Source organism: Cinclus cinclus, chromosome Z, assembly GCF_963662255.1.
Source record: "Cinclus cinclus chromosome Z, bCinCin1.1, whole genome shotgun sequence".
Lineage (NCBI taxonomy): Eukaryota > Metazoa > Chordata > Aves > Passeriformes > Cinclidae > Cinclus > Cinclus cinclus.
The window spans coordinates 60,363,749-60,384,295 of NC_085084.1; the positions used below are offsets into that span (position 1 = coordinate 60,363,749).

The following is a 20,547-nucleotide window of genomic DNA, read 5'->3' on the forward strand; positions in this document are numbered from 1 at the left end:
AGCAAACAGACCAAAACTTGAGGAAAGGTGATGAACCCAAGAGGAAATACAACCCAGAATTTTAAACATGTGTCCTGTGCCAGATATGGTACAGTTACATCCAAATGTTTTACACAAAATAACCTTGTTATAAACAGATAAATTATCCCTATTTGATTTTAAGCAGGCTTTCCTTTTTTCTTGGGTGGACCTTTGTAGCCTTTAGCCTTTCTTCGCAAGTTTCTCCGATCAACAATGGGCACTTCAATTTCTGCTTCCTCAGAGCTGCTGTCAGCAGCCCGCTCTGCCACTGTCTGCATGTAGTGATCCATCTGCTCCGTAGCCTCTTCTGAGGGCTCTTCCAACTGGTTCTTCTGTGCTTCCTGTCCAGAAGGCTGCTGAAAAGAAACACCCTCAAGTTCAGCCATTACCAAAGAGCTCTGACTCAAGGCAGCAGGGGCCTCTTGTGAGTTGTGCCCTGCCTCCTCATTTTGATCTTCTAATGAGGAAGGTAAGTTTTCAGAAACAGATTCTTTTGCTGCTTCAGTTACCATAGAGTTGGGCAGGCCATTGCCAGAAGGCTCTTCCTTTGATGCTGAAGCAGTTGTGTTCTCAGTGCTGGCCTTTTCAGATTCTTGCTGTTCTTCACTGCCCTCCTTCTCTACCGATGGAACTTCCGCAGTCAGCATCTCTGAATCATTTTCATTTAAAACCTGTGGGTTGAGGGTGCCAAATCAAAAGGACAATTAGTTACAGGTAAAAGGCACTGAACAACTACTACCCCTAGCTAGCAACCTCAGAGGATAGTTCAGCATTCAGCAGGTTTTTAATTCTATACGCATAATTTGACAAAACAGTCCTCTTTTTTGCAAAAGATTATTTTGTGACCTGCATTTCATATCTGGAGTTGCTCTCTGATTTTCAAATTGTTCAAAAGAGTTGAGTAATTTGAGGTACCAAAAAAGCACTCTGATATTAATCCTAAGAGAAAAAATTATTTTAGACAAATACAATTATTGTTTTGCTAGCATATAATAACTTCTTTTTGCACTATAAACAAAAATCCAGTAAAACCTGTGTTCTGAAAGCAAGTCATTGTAGCAGTATTAATTACCTAATTCTTAATACACCTCATCATGTGTTTTTTTTTTACTCCTACCAACCAGTATTTTAGTGAGAAACAGCAGTTTCATGACTGTCAAAGCAAACTTCTGCAAACATATCTTTCTTTTGGGTATCACATGCATATAGGTCCTACTTCTGCACATTGAAACAGAAATGGTAGTGTATTCTTCTTATGGATTTACATCATCTGACCTAATAATTGCTTCTCCCAATAATTTCATGCAATGTTAGAGGCTACTTTCTGTGACTTAGCAAAATAAAAAAGTCCCTGTAAGTTTTGAAGTAAAAATGATTTCACATTTTATTTCAGCTCTCTCACCTTTTCTGATTCAGCATTTTCTGGAGGTTTTGCTGGAGCATCGAGGGTTAATGGAACAAACAGTGTTACAGGTTCTTTTCCTTGATTCTCAGACAGCAATTTTGATTCACCACTTGGAACTTCATTTACTGTTTCCCCTTCAGCCATAAGTGAGGTCTTACCAGTTTCTTCTGCTACCTCACCATTAAGAGGTTCTAATGGCATTTCCTAAAAAAATAAATCACATTTGTAAGTCAAGATTTTGCCTAGCTATTGTTCCCCAGAACTAATGGGTGTACATGTGATCTAAATTTGCAGCTTGATGTGAGAAGCAGAAAGCTCAGATATCTAGAACTGTGTACTAAGAAGGCAGAACTTAATGAATGCATATTTGTTAAGTTAGCCAGAGTATTAATTGTTGTTGTCACCTGTACTAAATATATGACCATAGTGTACAGTTAGGAGCCAAGACAAGAAGTTTTTAATGCATCTCTCTTTAATGTGTGCGGCAGTCATTCCTTGAATTTAACATCTGTAAGGTGCACTGTCATCCATCAGTAAGAACATAAAACCCTGAGGGCATTGCTAAGTGCAAAGAATATTCAGAAATTTAAATTCAAGCTGTTAACAAGGTGAAGATAAAAGCTGGATTTAAAGTTGATGTTTAAATCCAACAGGCAAGTTTTAAGTGAAGAAGTAAAGAGCCAGTAAGTCACTGAAGCATACCAGCAGCTGACTTCTTAAAAAAACCTTTTTTTTTTTAAATTTTTTATGTTTTTTTTTTTTTTAATTAGCGATACTGGGTCAGATCTTGACCTTATCCCAGTTCTCAGAAATTTCTTATTAGGAGAAATCAATGAAGAAAATTAGGATGGTAGACAAGCTAGAAATTCACCTTACTGAAGATCCTATAAGCTCTATTGTTCAAAATATGTACACTGAAACGTTCCCTGAAACTAATTCTGTACTAGCCTTAACTTCTCAGATACACTTCTAATGAAGCACTAATGAAAAAATTCAAAGAGCCAAGAGTCACATGGAACAAGGTAGTAAGGACCATATTTAACAGAAACTGTATCTGTATTCCAACCTTATCTAGGACTGTCCATCCAGCTCACCTCCATCTCCCTTTGTTTCTCAGAGGGTGATACATGCATTTCCACTTCTAGTACAGGCTGCCCCTCATTTTCAACAATTATTTCCTCATCCTTCTCAACAGTATCCACCTTAGCCACTTCTAATAAGTCTTCAGAGCTTTCAGATGTGTGGGCAAGAAGTTCCGGCCTGTAGCAAGTATTAAGATATATCTTTTAGATAAATACATAATTTTGGTGATCTCAGCAGGGAAATTCTTTCATAAGCAATTATGTAGTGCATGCTTGCTATAGGAAATATGAATTAAGAAAACAAAATGCATCTAAAAATGGCTAATTCCTCATTAGGAAAGAAAAAAACAGTATTAACTAGGAAAATTGCTTAGGCAACTATAAAATTATATCTGTCTCACTTCCATTTTATGGAAAAGAAGTCTGAAATTTCTCTAAGTTTGTTATTTTAAATTCAGAAAGTAGCAATTGTTATAAATGAGTTAATGTTCCAGGGTGGAGCTATGGGTTGTTAATTAATGTGATAAAATTATTAATTGTTATAAGGTTATGAATTGTTAATTCATTGTTATGACATTTTGAATATTCATGAGTAAGTTACGACTGACAGGTTGGTGTCTCTGCAGTGTGGGTGTTGGGTTGGCTGGGGGAAGGGAACTTTCTAGATCATGACTTCGTGGGGGAGGACAACGGTGTGAACTGTGATTGGACAATGCACCAGCCTATAAGAACAAAGGACTCCAAAATGATTGGTCCAGATTACACCCCCGTATGAACCAACCAGTGACCGAGAAAGAAGCCAATCACAGTGAGGGTTGAAAAATGCACCAATCCGTGAAGGGCAAAGATACAAAGACTCCCCAGGTGCTCAGCATCTGGTCCTTCCAGGGAACTTGGTGTCCTGAGAAGCACCCTGTGCAGCACACAGTTGTTTGTCTGTCTGGTTTGCTGAGTGGGGCCTGGGCTTATCCTTAGGTTCTCACCTCCAGTGTTTTTAAATAAAACAAAGCAGACTTCTCAATTTTCTCCTTTCATTACAGTGATGCATTACAGATTTGAAAGTTACAAAGGGTTAAGAAAAGCAGCAACTTCTTTCTTCCCCCCACCCCCACTGTCAAAACAGTTTCAAATTATGGAATTATGAAAGCAACTGTATTTGTATAATCATTGAAAATACAGATAATACAAAGACCATGACTGGAAAACAATTCAAGGTCATAAACACAATGGGTGAAGAAGTTGCCATCAGCTAGAGATTACATTAGCAAACAGCTAAAGATTAAGTGCTGATGCACTGCCTCACTACTGCAGGGTGGTAACAGTAACTCAAATATTCAGTTCTCATTTTTATGATGATAAATTTAGATGAACCAAAACTATTGCAAATAAGCAAAGAAAGTGCATGCAATATATTTAGAGGAGTCTACTTTGTGATCTCATAGTAAAGGCAGTACTGGAGGATTTTATCCTACATGATAATCTTGAGATGATGAGACTCCATAGGAAAGTGAGTAACATAAGACTATTTCATTTGTTGGTGTGCATGGAAGGAGAGTACCAAACTGATGTCTTATTCCGTAATCTCCATTTAGCATTCCGCTTAGCTCTGCTTAAAAAAATTCAGTATTTTTGACATTCAGTATTCAGACATTCAGCATCAGGTTAGTCCTCTCACATACAAACTTGCCAATTATTAGTAGTAACAGCATTTCTTAAGCTGTGGCAGCATGGAACCTGTGCCATTTAACCTGTTTGTACCAGCTTAGGGCAGTACACTGGCAGTGCAGTACAGCAACACTGTATCTGTAATTCCACAGAGCAGTTTAAACACAAAAAATAGGCAGTACCTAGTTGAAGGCCTCAACTGCACAAAGATAACCCCCACAACTAATACTGTTTGAAGAAACCTCATGGAAAAAGCTTGAGTGATTTCCTTAAAAATAATCAAGTTATCCAGTTTGTCAGAAGTGGCTTTGGGGGTCGAAGTGGGTTTCTTTGGAAGAGAATGAGAGGGAGACATACACATGGAGCAGGGTGGGGTGGGCACAGTGTGCCTATGAGGGATGAAAGTGCTATTTATTTACTTAAAACAGATATTCCGAATGGAAAGCCAGTGCAAATTATTACTCCAAGCCCCATCCTGTAAGAACTGTTTGGCACACAAGTCATACTACTCTTCACACCCACATGTGATGATTGTTACACAGGTTAATATCATTTAAACTGGAAATGTTTTTGATTCTTTTCAGGATGTTAGATCAGACATGATGGTTTAAAACACTGTCTGAGCGAAGGGCTCTCCTTTTGCATGTGGGCATGGCTGCCCACAACACTTACTGCTAGCTGATAAGCAGTAACCAGCTCTCCAGCTGGACAGTTAGATATATTTTACTGCAATATATCAACCATAATAAGAAGTTGGAAAGGGATACCTCCTCAAAGACCACACAGAGTATTATGGCTACAAGTCCAATTGTATTATCTCAAGGAACTATGTTGTGAATACAAATATATTTATCATTGTACAGATTAGTTACAACAGGACACTCAGCCTTCCCTATTTTTCTATTATTTGTAGCATCTGCTGAGCTTTCACAGGTAATACATTTTGGTGCAATCACTCTTCAAATGATGTCTCACTTTTCTTTCTTCCTTTCTTGCATTGGGCTTTACTTTTAGTGATTTTAAACCAAACAGGTAAAGTAGGAAGAAAGGAGAAGAAATACCAGTTGCATACTCTGAGACACGAATGTTTGTGACTGCCCAAGCAACAAAATAAGAAATCAGTAGAAATGGGCTCCTGGTACCTGCTTTTGGACACTAGAAGAGCATTTTCCTCATCTCGTTGAGAAGCTTCAAGTACAGGTTCCTGTCTATTTTTATTTTGCCTCTGACGCTTTAAATTGCTGCTTCGTGTCCAGATGGAAACAGAAGTTACATTAGGGTCTTAGGAGAATAACAAAACAAACAAACAAACAAACAAAAAAATCAAATTAACAAATTCAGTCTAAGATCTTTATAAAACCTCCCCACCCAAAAAAGTTCTGAAAGAAATTGAGTGCCACTAAAACAGCATTTTGTTGTGGTACATATTTTTCTGAATAGTATCTTTACCAAGACTTATAACAATTTTATCTGAATTCCTCTAAAAGGTATGTGGGTTGAGTCTCAGCACCTGAGGGGAAAGCATGTTTTTACATCCATTTTTACAGATGAAAGAAGTAAAATGGAAAGCTGTAAAATAGCCTTCTAAACTATTGATCTAGACTAATTGCAATACTGATAATAAATGTTATTTTTACCTTCAGATGTGCTTGCATGGACATCTGTTGATTCTTTACCTTTTTGAGAGTCAGCCTGTGGAGCAAAAGCAAAGCTCATGTTATTCTAAATTTTTTTGAATTGACTAAAATACCTCTTTAATCCTACCTACAGTTGCATATTTCTAAAGCACTACTTCATAGTAATGATCCTATAAAAAAAAAACAGTTGCAACATTTTTAATTTATATCTAAGTCTTTTTTCTCAACAGATTTAGTATTTTTTAAAAGTTTACTTTATGTCATGGATGACTAGTTTTTCTGTGTTTTACTTCTGGTCTCAATGCAGAAGATAAGATTTGAAAGTGACCTGTCACTATAAACAATACTACCAAGATCTTTTCCTAACAGTTCTGTCTATAACAGGTGTCCATATAATTCAATTATAGGAGCCTCTTTCTGTTTGTTTGCCCTTTCTGTATAAACCCAAAGGACTACACTGAAAAGGTTGGCAAAATTTAATTGCAAAGTCTTATTTTTATACTTATATCCTATTCTATAGGTTTATTTTTATCATGGCATCCAACAGAATGTGGCAACCCATGTAAAAAGAAAAACGAAAAAAACAGAACATGAGTCATCAGTAATGCAGCTTACATGCACAGTCAGCACAAGAGGCTGCTTAGATTCCTCTCCCTAGAGCTTTTTTTGTTTCCTGTTTCTCCACACCATCCCAATTCCTTGATTTTTTTCTGCAAGTTAACCGAGGATTCAGTACTCAATACAGTAAAGTGAATATCAGCTATACACATTAAAATAAAATAATATATATAATTGGTTTTTTTAGTTGCTAGTAATAATCTGCAACAGCAACTATCAGAATCCTGGGTCCACTTTTGCAGTCTCACTTCCTGTGGAAGAAGGATGGAAAAAACTGGCCATGTCTATATTCTGCTATTTGAAGTAGTTTCAAGTGAATATTAAATACGTAAGAATTTTTAAACTAAGAACAAATTATTCTAGAAGCAAAATGCAAAATAGGGAACAAAATAGGTGAAAGGTGAAAATTAAAGTTGGGGAATGTTTTTTCATGGTTTGGGGACTGTTGGGTATTTTACTTTCTTAGGTGGTCCAACAATTTTCAAACTACTACAGAACTGCTTATAGATACTTTAGATGCCAATTTTAGAGCTGCCAGCAGTTTTACCAAGCCATGAGGAGCTGGAGCACCTTGGTACCTACTGTTTTTTACCTCTGGAAAAAGGCAAGAAGCAGGACTTGAATTCTTAACTCACAGCAACAAAAATCAAAAGAACTACTATCATTCTGCTATTTTCTCCAAGTGTATCCATACAGCTCTATAAGCAAAACATGCAAGTTTTTAGATCATTTTGCTGATATGATTATTACTGGAATCTTTCTAAAACTCAGACATAAGGCTAGAGACACTGTTACAAATGAAAGACAACTAAGAGTTATTGCTTCCAGTCATTGAGAGATTAAAAACATCACTACTTTTCTGCCAGTTTTGCTTTGGGAATCAGTAATTTTCTCAATTGGTAAAACTTGACTTAAATTCCAAATCTAAAGTTTAAATATTAATATATGAGAGTATTGATTTAGCTATTATTTCCCATTTTTAACTAAAGCACTGACTTCTATGAAAGCATGGTCATGTCAATAATAGAGACAGTCCTTAAAGCGTCCTTAATCCATGCTCCTGGTAATTGGAGCTATAAATGATTGTTAAGCACATTCTATATGGCTTCATAACACAAATGAAATAAAGGAAGAGCTTAATAATATTTAATGACCCAAATATATTCATGACGACATGTCCATGAACAGTTGTAATCTGGTTGCCTATATCAAATACATCCAAAGAAAGCTGCAGTCTTTTTGTGTGGACAGTGCATAACTCTCTGTGCAAGCTTAACATTAGCAATTGTATTGAACTGTGACATGGATATGTACCTCTAAAAACAGCCACTCTAAAGAGTTTAATCTCAGAGACAGTTGAAATACTCTCCCTAATATAATCTCTCTGCTAGTAAATGGCTCAAATTGCAGACCCTGACAGCTGCAGCACATACTCTCTACCTGCATCAGGAAACACCACCTGCCCACAAAAATAAATAAACCCAACAAAAAAGCCAAAACCAAAAACCAAACCAAAACCGAAACAAAGAAAACACCAATCCATCTTAGTCATTAGCATTGCATCACTGAGAAGGATTACATCCACATAGAAAGTAACAAAACCATTTATCTTTTATATACATTATGACAAATTCAGTTGTAATGACAATTTCTCGTAACTTTTTTCAGTAACAACACAATCAACAAAAGAGGTAACAGACTGTCCACCTACACTTAGTTGTGTTGCTACCTCAGTCCTTGGTCCACCTCCTTCAGATACTGCAGACTGATGAAAATTATCCTCTGCTTGCAAACTCTTGTTTTCCTTCTTTGAGGCCTCTGCTGTGAAGATTTTAAAACAGCAACAGAAAAAATTAGTACCTTTATATAGCAACCGTTTGTCCTGCTTTCAGATGGAATAGAGTTACTTTTTTTCTAGTAGCTCATACAGTGCTCTCTCTTGAATTTAGTGTGAGATAACACATTCATGCTTTAGTTGTGCCAAATAGGGGTTTACCTAATTCAAAGACTTTTCACTTTGTTATGCTGAGTGAGCAGGAGCACAAGAAGCTGGGGAGGAGACACAGTCAGGACAACTGACCAAAGTAATATTCCATACCACGTTGTTAAGCCCTGTCTATAAACTGGGAGGGGCTAATTACTGCACCTTGCATTCTGTATCAATTCTCTCTCTTGGGTTTTATTTTTCTGGTTTTGTTGTCTCCCTTCTCATTATGGTTATTGTTATGTTATGCTTCTGTTTAATTTGATTTCAATTATTAAACTGTTCCTGTCTCAATCCAGAGGTTTTACATTTTTTTCAGACTGTCCTCCCACCCGACTAAGGGGGAAACAAGCAGATGTGTGGCACTTAGTTGCTTGTCAAGTGTGAAGGAAAGATCTTCAAGATGACTTGCCATGTCACCCAGGCAAGTGGACCACCATGAAGAGAAAGGTGTCTGAGGGAGCTAGTTGTGCTACAGATGATTTGCTATGACCCAAAGAACATGCAGTCACATACAGATCTAGACAAAGTCCAATGGACATAACCCACATGGTAGATATTTGTATATGTGGCACACCATCATCGTACCAGCTCACTGGTATTAATGACCTGGAGAGATGAAGAAGTACCCACAGTGGATGAAGTGGTTTCCTAACTCTGGGAATACAAAGAAAATCTCTCTTCCTACCTGACTTGCCTCTCAGTTGTGAAAAAGTCCATTAAAAAAGTATGAAAAACATCTCCATGAGTTCCAGCAACAAAAAGAAGACAGGTTCTACTCCCCACCTGTACAGACAAGTATCTCAGCTATTTAGAGAGCATTCTTTTCCTCAAGAAAGAAGATAAAGACTACACACCGTAGTTTTCAAAATCCTGTGGGACCACAGAAAGGATATGAAAATATGAGTTGGAAAATCCACCTCCACCCTAGAGGCATGGGGATGTGAACCACAAGGAAAAACAATCACAAATGTGAATTCTCGGAAAATTGCTGCTCCAGTCTCCAGTAGGCAATTCCCCAGACACAGTGGAATGGCTAATCTTGTTCCCGATTCTATAGTAAAGAATTCTCATCCTTTTTTACAAGAAATGGGTGGAGAAATTTATACCCTGTACTACAGGGCCCTGCCTCCCATCAATGGGAGAAGAGGATCAGTAAAGTTCACGGGAATGTGAGGATCCAGTGGCCTAGAATGTCAAACCCACAAGAGTATAAGGCTCTAACAGACATTAGTGCCCAGTATGCCATAATGCCATCATGCTATAGAGGGGAAGAACCCATTTGTAGTTCTGGAGTGACAGGGTGATCCCACCAGCTGACTATATTGGAGACTGAGACTAGCCTGACTGGGAATGAGTGGTAAAAGAATGCCACTGTGACTGACCCAAAGACTCTGTGTATCTTTGGCATGGACTATTTCAAAAGAGGATATTTCAAGGACCCAAAAGAGTATAATTGGTTTTTCACTACAGCTGCCTTGAAGACAGTGGAAATTAGGCATCTGTCTGCCTGGCATTTTCTCTCAGAGGACCCTTCTGTTGTGTGACAAAGTGACAGACAGTGCCAGTCACTACCACAGTGGTACACCAGCAGAAAAACTGCACCAACTAGATTGTCCAGGAATCTTGAAAGTGATCCAGGACTGGCCTGAAAATATTTTGGAATATCACTAGAGGAAAAGATGACCCATTCTGAAGAGGACTCGCTGTGTAATAAATTACCAGAAAATGAGAAAAAATATGCCTTATTTACTGATTGCTGTGCCACATTGTAGGAAAGGATCAGAGATTGAGTCTCCTACAACAAGTTGCTGAAGGAGGAGGTGAATCAAGTGAGTTTGCAGAGGTGAAGGCCATTCAGCTAGCTTTAGACACTGCTGAATGAGAAAAATGGCTGATATTTTAGTTCTATACTGACTCGTATAGTGCCTAATGCCCTGTGGGGTGGTTGCAGCGATGGAAGAAGAGCAACCTCTTGGAAGAAGGATGGAGGAAGGCAACAAAAAGGTAAGGCCACCTGAGCTGCCACATTGTGATAAGATACTGCTATCTAGGTGGAGAACCTGGCTGTGAAAGTACCTTACATGGAGACTGAGGTACCCAAGGAATGGGCCACAGAGGAACATCGGAACAACCAGAAAGTGCACCAGGCTGCTAAGACTGAAGTGACTCAGGTGGATCAATATAAAGGAAAAATATTGCTAGCTTGGTGCACCCATGACACCTCAGATAATCAAGGATGAGATGCAAATTCTAGATGGACACATGAAGCAGGGGTGGACTCAACCATGGACACAATTGCAGAGATTATCCGTGAATGTGAAACATGCACTGCAATTAAACAGACCAAGTGGCTAAAGCCTCTCTAGTATGGAGAAGGACAACTGAAATAAAAATATTCAGCTGGGGAGACTAGGCATATAGACTCCAGATCACACTCCCTCAAAACTCCAAGGAAAATGTCATGTGTTTATAAAGGTGGAAGCAACCACTAGAGAGGAGAAAACACAGCGTGAACCCCATGACACCACCAGGAACAGTGGGCTTAAGAAGGAAACCTTAAGAAGATGACAGAGTGTTCCAGAAATTCCAGAATGAGACAGTGGGATTAATTTGCTAAACAACATAACAGACAAGTGGGCCAAAGACCATGGCATTGAGTGGGAATATCACACTCTCTGTCATGCATCTAGCTTCCAGAAAAACAAAATTTTAACAGACTGATGGTCCAGCCACCCACTGCTCCAGGATATGTGGGTAACAAACATTGACACACACATTTAATAAAATTCACCAGTTAAGTAAACACTAGGCAATCTGACAGTCAGTCTGACATGTCACAGTCCAAACTTATGCACATGGTAGAAAGGGATAAATTTCCTGTAGTGTACATAAATAGGCAGGGGGAAACAGTCTGGGTTATTCCTGCTTCAGAAAAAGGCAAAAAAAATTGTGGAACTGAATTTGCTCAGGTACCTGGATCCACCTACCAGGTATTGCAGGATGATGGGGAATTCCATTATAGTCCTTATGGAGATATGATTTTGAGTGAGAAAAAACAAATTGTACAATGCTGCTGTATAAAACTCCATACTGCCTCTTTCATAGATGAGTTATATGCCCATCACTGAACTGGCTACCTCACAGCACCTGTTTTCACCCTTCTGAATTTGGGGATCTGAACTTGATTGCCATTCAACTGCACTATTAAGGGTATTACAGTAAAAGTCACACAGAACAATGAAGAATTAACTTTGTGAAACCAAACAAGCGCAGTGGTGACGGAAGCAGAACTGGCTCCAGCAACAATCCAACTTCCACATCACAGAACATCATGTTTAGTATATAAACTGGGGACAGTTGCTAGAAGGGGCTGCTTGGGGGTTGGCTCAGCATCTGTTAGCAGGTAGTGAGCAACTGCACTGTGCACCACTTATCTCTCTTGGGTTTTATTTCTCTGGTTTTGTCTCCCTTTTCATTATATTTATTATATTTTATCTTATTTTAATTATTAAACTGTTCTTATCTCAACCCACATGTTCCACTTTTTTTTCAGATACCTCATCCCACTGGGGGAGGCGAGGGTGAACAAGCAGCTGCATAGTACTTAGCTTCCAGCTAGGGTTAAAACATGACAGCATTCCAAATATGATCTCACAAGTCCCAGGACAAATAGAAATCTTTCTGGTAGCTTCTACACTGTTCACAGAAGTCACTCTTGTATTTATTCAACTTTGTTACAAAGTGTCAGAAAACAACAAAAAGCATCCATACCTGCAATTCTGAGATTTTCCTTTTGCACTATAGACATAATAGACTTTCTCTGGAACCAATCTCCTCCTCCCTCCACTTGCCATAAAAGGTTTTTATCCCCAGGGTACTTCTCAAGGTACTGTTTACAAGCTGAGCAAACACAGGAAAAAACACTATATTATTTTTAAAGTTTATCTGAAATCAAATTATTTGGCAATCTACCATCATACACAAACAACAATAGAAAGAACTGTCTAACAAAATAAACAGTTTTGAAATAAACTCATACAACCGTAATAAACAATACTGCTTTACCCTTCACATCTTTCTTAATTAATACTTTCTTAATATAGGTTTAAACACTTTCCACTATTATATTAAACTGCAAACAAAGATGAATGGTATTTTCTTCTTTTCCTGGTACCCACTTGAGAATTTTGTGACTTCACTAGTCACTATTCCAACTAACTACATGACCCAGCTCAGGACAGAATGGTTCTTAAACAGAGGATGTAGTCAAGTGCTTTTTGTCATCTCACGCTGTAGTAGGCACCTGTGACAAGCACTCTCTGGGAGTGTTAACATGGTACCATTGAATGGTTATTCACTGTTCACTTCCAGAATATTTTCTGTGCTGCTGTCCTTCTGTCTCTTTTCTCTCTATACCTGCCTCAAACGTACAGGTGAAGAGGCATGTATGTTTTGACATTATTCTTTGGTAATTGCTAGAGAAACTACAATTTTTCACCTGTTTCACTGATGCACAGTTTCAGAGCACAAGATCCCCACAGTGTCATTTCTTGACTAAAAAAATGAATTGGCCATTAAATTCTGCTCAAATAATTTTCCTGGTTGAAGCCTAACAAATCAGATCTTACCAGATCCAGTGACAGACTGTGGTGTTTGGAAAAGCAGAGAACTTCTACTGGCTAAGGAGGCCAGATAAAAACATTCATAGAAGGAACCCTGGCAAATGGCCTAAGAAGGAACATGCCTTGAGAAACAGGGCAAAATCAATATTCTTCTTGTCTGAACACAGTCCCAAGAACATGGTTTCCAGAATTCATGTAATTTCCTACATGACATAGTCCTCTTAGGCTGCTAATGTGTTTTCCTTGTGGCTTCTGATATGCAAGTTAAAGCAGAGCCTAGTATGCCATAAGTTCAGAGAAAGCATTAATTAAGTGACCTCCTGAGGTTTAGGTGTGAGCAAGAAAAAGGTGCTAACAAGGCAGATACACATTAGATCCCAAACAGAAACGCCTCAGCCCATTCTACAGGCTTGGCAGGGGAAACAGGACAGTGGTAAACTTCACAGAAACAGAAAGCCAACAGAGTTCAAATAATCTAGTTTTACATAGAGGATTAAAAATTGAATCAGGAAGTATGCCATCTTAAACAAATCAGGATTTTTAGCCTTTACAAAAGTGAAGAAAATTTAACATAGAACCTGAGAATGACGCCACAAACATGGAGTTTGACAATACTAATTTTGGACACGTAAAGAAACCACAAAGAAGATCAGAAGAAAAAATTAAAGAGCTTGCCTGTAAACAGGAAGGATGACAGCGGATATCGTAGGCCAAGAGGCTCCTCAGTAAAAGAATCCACATAGTCTTCCAACATGATTAGACCAGAGTCTTTCCCACGATGTTTCTTTCTAACAAACATTGTGTCTAGCACTGGCAACTTATACTTCTGATGAACAGGATAGCTACAAACACTTCCTGAAATAATCAGAGGGAAAAAATACCCATCAGTATGGATGATGTAACTGACGCAGCATGGATTTTAGCATATTTAAATAAAGACTTTTATAAGTTATAAAAATTACAAACTATATAATAGTACATAAAGTAAGTAAAGTTATAAAAATAATTTCATCTTACACTGAAATTCTCCCATAAACAACTTATTATCCAAAATTAAACAAGCACAGAACAGATGGTCACAACACATAGGTACTTCAGTATCAGAGGATTATCCAAGGGTAGCTATGAACTCAGCAGTGAGAAAGGGATGGCATATAAGGCATTAAGACAGTCCATTAATAGCCAATTCATTCTCAGACCCTTCAGTGAATCTGTGAACTATGCCAAAGAGCTGCCCTCTTCTCTAATGAGGCCAATGCAACACAAAGCTGACTATACAACCCAATTAGTCTTTGCAATCTTGTAGTTTTTAGATCCCATGACATACTTATTTTAGGGCCACGAAAACAATCAGAGGGCTGAAGCACCTCTCCATGAGGAAAGGTGAAGAAACCTGGGGTTGTTCAGCCTGGAAAAGACAAGGTTTTGGGATGACCTAATTGTAGCCTTCCAGCACCTGAAAGGAGCCTAAAAGAGAGCTGGAGAGGGACTTTTTACAAGGTCATGTAGTGACAGGATAAGAGGCAGTGCCCTTAAGCCACAGGAGGGTAGATTTAGATTGGGAATTAGGAAGAAATTCTTTACAGTGAGGGTGGTGACAGGTTGCTTAAAGAAGGTGTGAATGTCCCATCCCTGAAAGGGAATGTTCAAACTGTGAAGCTGTGAATGCCCCATTCCATGTTCATGCCCGGCTGGATGGGGTCCTGGTCTAGCGGAAAGTGTCCTTGCCCATGGTGGAAGTTGAAACTAGATGGTTTTTAATGGTAAATGCCCATTATTTTCATTTTTCAAGCAAGGGAAACTTGAGCAGAGATGTTACATTACTTGGGTATCCTTTGGGATGTTTGAAGAGTTCCACCACTTTTCAGAACATCTGCTTACAGAGTGGTCTTTTCCACACAGGCTACTCATTTGGAGAATAAAGCATACACTCAAACATGGATGAAATTTTGAAAATGTTTTGAAAGAAAACCTTCGGCTTTTGCTAACTCAAGACACACAGTCCAATCCAACTATAAACAACTGTTCTAGAGAAGAAAAACAAAATAGCTTCAAGGAATACAAAATTTCTTACCGTTTTAATTACATTTTGTAAATGTGAAGTAATCTAAAAATTTACATTGCTAAAGGATGTAAGTATTTCAGCTAGATATTTTAAAAGCCACCTGATTGCTTATGACTGTAGGAAAATACCAACTCAATTAGGCCTGCAAGATTTATAAAGCCCACTGATAACTTGTTTGAAGAATATTGTATCTCCTCCCCTTTACCGCCCAAATCCCAAAATCCTCAAATGTTCTACCTGTAGGTTTAACGGAATAGAATCCAATAGCCTCTCCTTTTTTCCACATGATCTTAGCATAGTGGCTGCTACCATGACAGAGAAATGGGATCTCATTTCTTTCCATTTCTTGCGTTCGATAGATAATTCTATTCAGAACATAGAGAACAACTCTCTCTCCAACAGACTTCACCTGAGGAAACACAGAAAAAAACATACCAGAAGATTGGTCAGATTAATTAATACCCATGGCATGACAGACCTTGTTTAACACAGCTGCAGATCTCAAGGGAAGGCTGTAAGTGCTAAAGCAAGGTGACTCTCTGAGGTTTGTTAAAGCAAGAAGGTGCTCAGAAGCCATTGCAGTAGGTTAAGTACAAATCACAACCATAGAGAATATTCCATGTCTTCAGTGTCACCCCCAATCCAACACGTGAAATCTGGGAGAAGGGCAGTGGAGTGACAATGTTATGATCTAACTAAACTATTTTTGTGTTTAAGAAACATTCACGAAACACAACAGCAGTACATCAGCCTCAGAATTCCCAGGCTAGCAGGTAACTGGAGTCTTACAAAGGAGAAGTGATGAGCCTCAGGGTGGCAGGACTTGGCACACTCAATCACTTCTGACAGAGTGGCAGGCAACAGGACATGATGCAGAGAAAAAACTTGTTACAACAGTTTCCGTGGCATGAAATAAGGAATTCAATATCCTTTCCTCTGTCCTACAGGGATCCTTTTATATGTGAAATTTGAGTTCACTGCTATTCTACTTATTGTGAAGGAAGGAAGGAGACGTGATCTCTCCCAGTGCTTAGGCTGTTACCTCCCTTGTAGAAGATTCAGCCTTCCTGATTTTCCTACCATTAAGAAGTACATGGAAAGCCAGGCTGCATGCCAAACTCTCTACAGAAAATGTTAAAAATTGCAGAAATCAAAGACAAATGCCCATGGAACAGATTCCATGGGTACATATAAATTACACCCCTGGAAGAACATGTATCTCCAATTTTGGAAAATTAATTTCTACGCAGGATTAAATCATGGTAACAAAGGTCAACAATGAGCAGTAAAGCAGATACTAGGCAACTTACTCTTCCAAACCTCATGTACTGCCACTGCAAGCCACCAGCTCCAACTTGCTTCTGACAAACATTCCTGACAGTATTTTTGGTATACTGGTCTCCTGATAAGATCAACAGGTACTGCTATGGTACAATGCACTGTTCTACTATTCTATGTTTCAACACAACCAGATCACAATATTCTAAAGAATAAAGAAAAATATGGTAATACAGCTAACATCTAAGTTGCCTACGTATTAAGCCGCTGTACAGAAGTCATTCTTGCTCTAGACACTATCTTCACATTGAGGTTCCTTTCCCCCTTCTACCTATTCCTCTATTCCCTTGCAGCAGCCCTCTCATTTCTAAATGAAATTAATACATGTAATATCTTGCATACTATCTATTTGCCCTTATCTTGAAGTATAGAATTAACTGCTAGGTGAATGTTGGAGCGCTTTACCTGATGAAGCCCCTGTCTAGTAGGGACAGATGTTCTCACAATGTCATCAATTGACCACCACTGGTCAGCAAGATACAGGGCTACAGCTTGAAAGAAACAAGGGAAATAAAAAGTTAGTGATTCTTACCATTACAAAATAAACATATTCATTAAAGTTGCTAAATACTCATGAATAACAATGTAGCAATCACATCAGAAATCTTCTAGATGGCACTATATTAATGTAGCTCCTACTACCCTAGCACAACCAATTGGGCACTGTACACCCCACCCATATGAAATGCACCCTAGTCTAAAATCTTTTCTGATTAACTGAGACTAATAAACACTAGGAGGTTTTTGTTTGTTTTGGTTTAGGGTTCAGGATTTTTTTGTGGTCTAGTGTACACTAACTATTTTTCGGACATAAGCACTATCCTTCTCACATCTGTGTTAGATGTGCTCTAACATCTCCTTCCACTAAAAACTGCCTGTCAAGACTAACTCATACATGTATTTTACTATTAGGTGGATAATGGATATTGATATTGAAACTGTGCAAGTTTTAGGGAGTTAGATGAATGTAAAAAGGTTGATAGCCATGCGAGCAGCAGTTAGGAAGAGTGTGATCCACAGGCATTTGTGGCATATTTTCCAACCATATACATGGCATTAAATGGAAGAAGGAAATGTGGAGAACTGGAAGGAGAGGAAGAAGGAAGGAAGAAAGGGAAGAGAAAACCCACCAAAACTGTCACCTCAGCCAGAGTTATACTGGGATTTTAAGCTAAAGACAAATTTACACATGACACTGATCAATCACTGTTACTAAAGAACATTTAAATTCATGTGCAAATTAATTGATTCTAAGAATGTTCAATAAATACCTATCTGTTGGAGAGGTAAAGCATATATAAAGAGATCAAGAGACACATGCTGTACTATGGTCTAGACAAGCACTCTTTTGAATTCAATGGGTCCAGTGGTGATCTGATTAGTGTGCAAAGTTCTAGCACTTGTGTATATAAATCCACCACAAAAAAAATACAGTATGCAAACAAAAAGAACAACAAATGCACAATGGAAAAATTATGGGCTACAGTAGCATGAAATGACCAAGGGCCTGGTTACATGCATTTTTCACAAAAAAAAATAAATAAAAAGAAATACAGAGATAAAAAACTTCAAATTAAACCTGTGAGTGAGTCCCATGGTGCAAACAGTGCGAGAACTTTGTGTGTGTGCTCTTCACCATAAAGAGGAACGAAGCCCACAGATGTCAAGCTAATAGGCACCTGAAACAAGAATGTAGAATAATTGAGTAGAATCTTGCTCAAACAACAGTAGTAAAATACACAGAGAACATTTATCAAGGTAAACAAGAAGAATATTGAAAATCAAGTCCTTAACAGCTAATTGTAAAAGACAAATATCAGACTTCAGCCCTTTCTTTAGACACATCTTCCTAGAGACAAACTACATCTGAAGAGCTCAGACTCTCATGCTCTGGCAGATTTAGCTACACTAATTTGTACATCTCTCTTCTGCCAACAGTTTGCATTTGTGTGCGCAAGTGAAGAAAGGTGCGCAGGAGCCAGCATTACGTTCACTTCAACAGTCCCAACTGTGTAAGCTTTCAAAGCCAACAGAAGAATGAGGCAGTCAGTCAAGCACTGAAACAAACTGGCAAAACAAAACTGTGTTCATTAACAAGTTATAATGTGCTACAGTGGGAAGGCAAATTCAAAAGGGTTTTGTTCCTTGAAGTTACACATATGTTAGAAACTCTGAAGTTGTCTACTTGATTTTCCTCCTCAGAAAACACAAGAAATCAGTCAAATAAGCTTCTTTTAAGGATTCAAGTACCTTTGTGGAGATGCATTTTGATACTTAAATTCACATGCTTCCATTATTCAATTAACATATAATAAAAGTGAATGGTGTGGTAGAGAGATTTGCTTAACAAATTTAAGATATTATTGCCACAAATGAGGAAGTAATACAAGCAAACATTTAGGCACATAGCACTTGCATAAATGCAGGAAAGTAGTCAAGACTCTGTTTCTGCCAAAGAATTTGCAGCACCAACCTTTAGATCCCAAAGAAAATGCTCTCAGCTCACTTTTCAGTAAAGCTATTAACTGCTGGTTTTACTGGTACTAGTTCTAATACAAGCATTCATCTGGACAGAACCAACACTGACTAACTCATCACACAAGGGATAAGTGTTTAAAATGTCACAGCTATTCTCTAATAGAGCTCAATAACAGCACAGAATATTTCAGGTAAAGAAAAAAGACCCACTTTTGAAATTAGTGAAGCTTATTAATCAAAACTTGAACGCAAACATGAAGAATGCTGAACGACTGAGGAACAAAAAGAGCCAGTTATCTTAAGTAAATCATGAACCCCTTAGTGATGATAGGTTTTTGAGAATGCGTGAGGTTTGATTCGTGAGCTGAAAATTTAGGGCTACAGTCAGATTGGGTTTTTTGGGGTTTTAAAAAATTTCTTAATATATACAGATCCATTGCCTTTTAGCAGCACACAGTAACTGAAACCTAGATTTAAACCCAGTTACAGAGTGAAAAAAGTAGAGTCTAATGCACAAATTCTGAATTTGGAAAATATAAAAGCTTTGATGAAGTAATTCTGAAATTCAATAGGACTGGATATGCTAAATCTTAGATCTACAAGGACATTAAGAACACCAGTACTACTGTATTTGTTGGTTTTTACCTTGCGGTGATCTGGCAGAGAGAAGAATTCAGGGATGTTTGGATTCCCCCACCGAAGCTGAAAGAGGTAGACCTCTGCTGAGTTCTCCAAGTCCTCATGACTGGAACTGTTCAATATATCCACAGGGAATGACATGCTCTTGAGAAATAAAGCAACATTATTAGCATAGGTAGTTTGAGACATACAATGCACATGCAAATAAGACTGCTGAACACCCACACTGCTGTTCACAACAGTCCTCTATATCCATGACAGAAAAGAGAAATGCTCCAGCATCTAGGATTAATTAGGATTGTGGCCAAAAACACCCAGTCTGTAAAAGAATCAAATCTGTGCTCATAAGCAGAAAAGAGAAATTAGAGAATGAGATTAGCCTATAGGTCCCCCTAGACCTCGCTGTGGCAGGTTTCCAGTATACAAGCCCCGTGTTTGCTGCACAAATACATGCTGCTTTGAGGTGGCAGACTTAGCTCTATCTTCCTCCAAGATGATGATTTTTAATGTCACTGCGCTGGTTTTACCCTGGGGGGAGGGCACACTAGGAAGTTTTTCTCCAAGAGAACTTCCTCTGTGAATTGATGGGACCAGTTGGAGGCTGGTTTAGTTGTTGACAGCCTGAGAAACCAATTGGAAAAGTCGGTTCGCTCTGTGAATCACATTTGAAGCAAGTAAACCCCGGGAAAGCTCTCATTCATTTCCATCCTCTCACAAGGTAACACAGACCTGGCCCGGGTCCCTCTCCTGTGGAGCCAGGCAGGGCTGGGCTCGGGAGGCTGCCGGGCCCCGTTTCCAACCAGGAGCCCCGATAACCAAAAGAAGCCGAGCCCATTGCTGAGATCCTGGCCCTTTTCCCGGTGTGTCCGTGGCTCGGGGGGCCCTGCCCTGCCCCGGCTCGGAGCAGCCCTGGGGTGGCCGAGCCCGCCCGGCCGCCCTCACGGGCTGGGGGGAGGCAGCCGGGCCCGGTTCGGGAGAGCCCCCAGGGCT

At 38.9% G+C, this 20,547-nt stretch overlaps 1 protein-coding gene across 1 annotated transcript; it reads right to left on the minus strand.

The window, feature by feature from the left end:
* Window positions 1-158: 158 nt before the first annotated feature.
* On the minus strand, window positions 159-19,698 carry FAM169A (family with sequence similarity 169 member A). Its single transcript, XM_062513615.1, has 12 exons — window positions 19,564-19,698; window positions 18,020-18,119; window positions 16,846-16,931; window positions 15,340-15,511; window positions 13,713-13,892; window positions 12,187-12,315; window positions 8,140-8,249; window positions 5,811-5,865; window positions 5,316-5,454; window positions 2,521-2,686; window positions 1,424-1,630; window positions 159-692 (listed from the first exon to the last, which is right to left on the minus strand). Exons 1-12 carry the CDS (start codon window positions 19,696-19,698, stop codon window positions 159-161), a joined length of 2,013 nt encoding a protein of 670 aa, XP_062369599.1.
* Between the last annotated feature and the right edge of the window lie 849 nt (window positions 19,699-20,547).

Excerpts from the sequence above, each read along its gene's own strand:
- FAM169A (XM_062513615.1), bottom strand. The coding sequence starts at position 19,698 with ATGTCATTCCCTGTGGATATATTGAACAGTTCCAGTCATGAGGACTTG. Across the intron at positions 16,932-18,019 it reads ACCATGGGACTCACTCACAG|CTGTAGCCCTGTATCTTGCT; the intron begins GTTTAATTTGAA and ends GTTTCTTTCAAG. Across the intron at positions 5,455-5,810 it reads CCATGCAAGCACATCTGAAG|ACCCTAATGTAACTTCTGTT; the intron begins GTAAAAATAACA and ends TATTCTCCTAAG.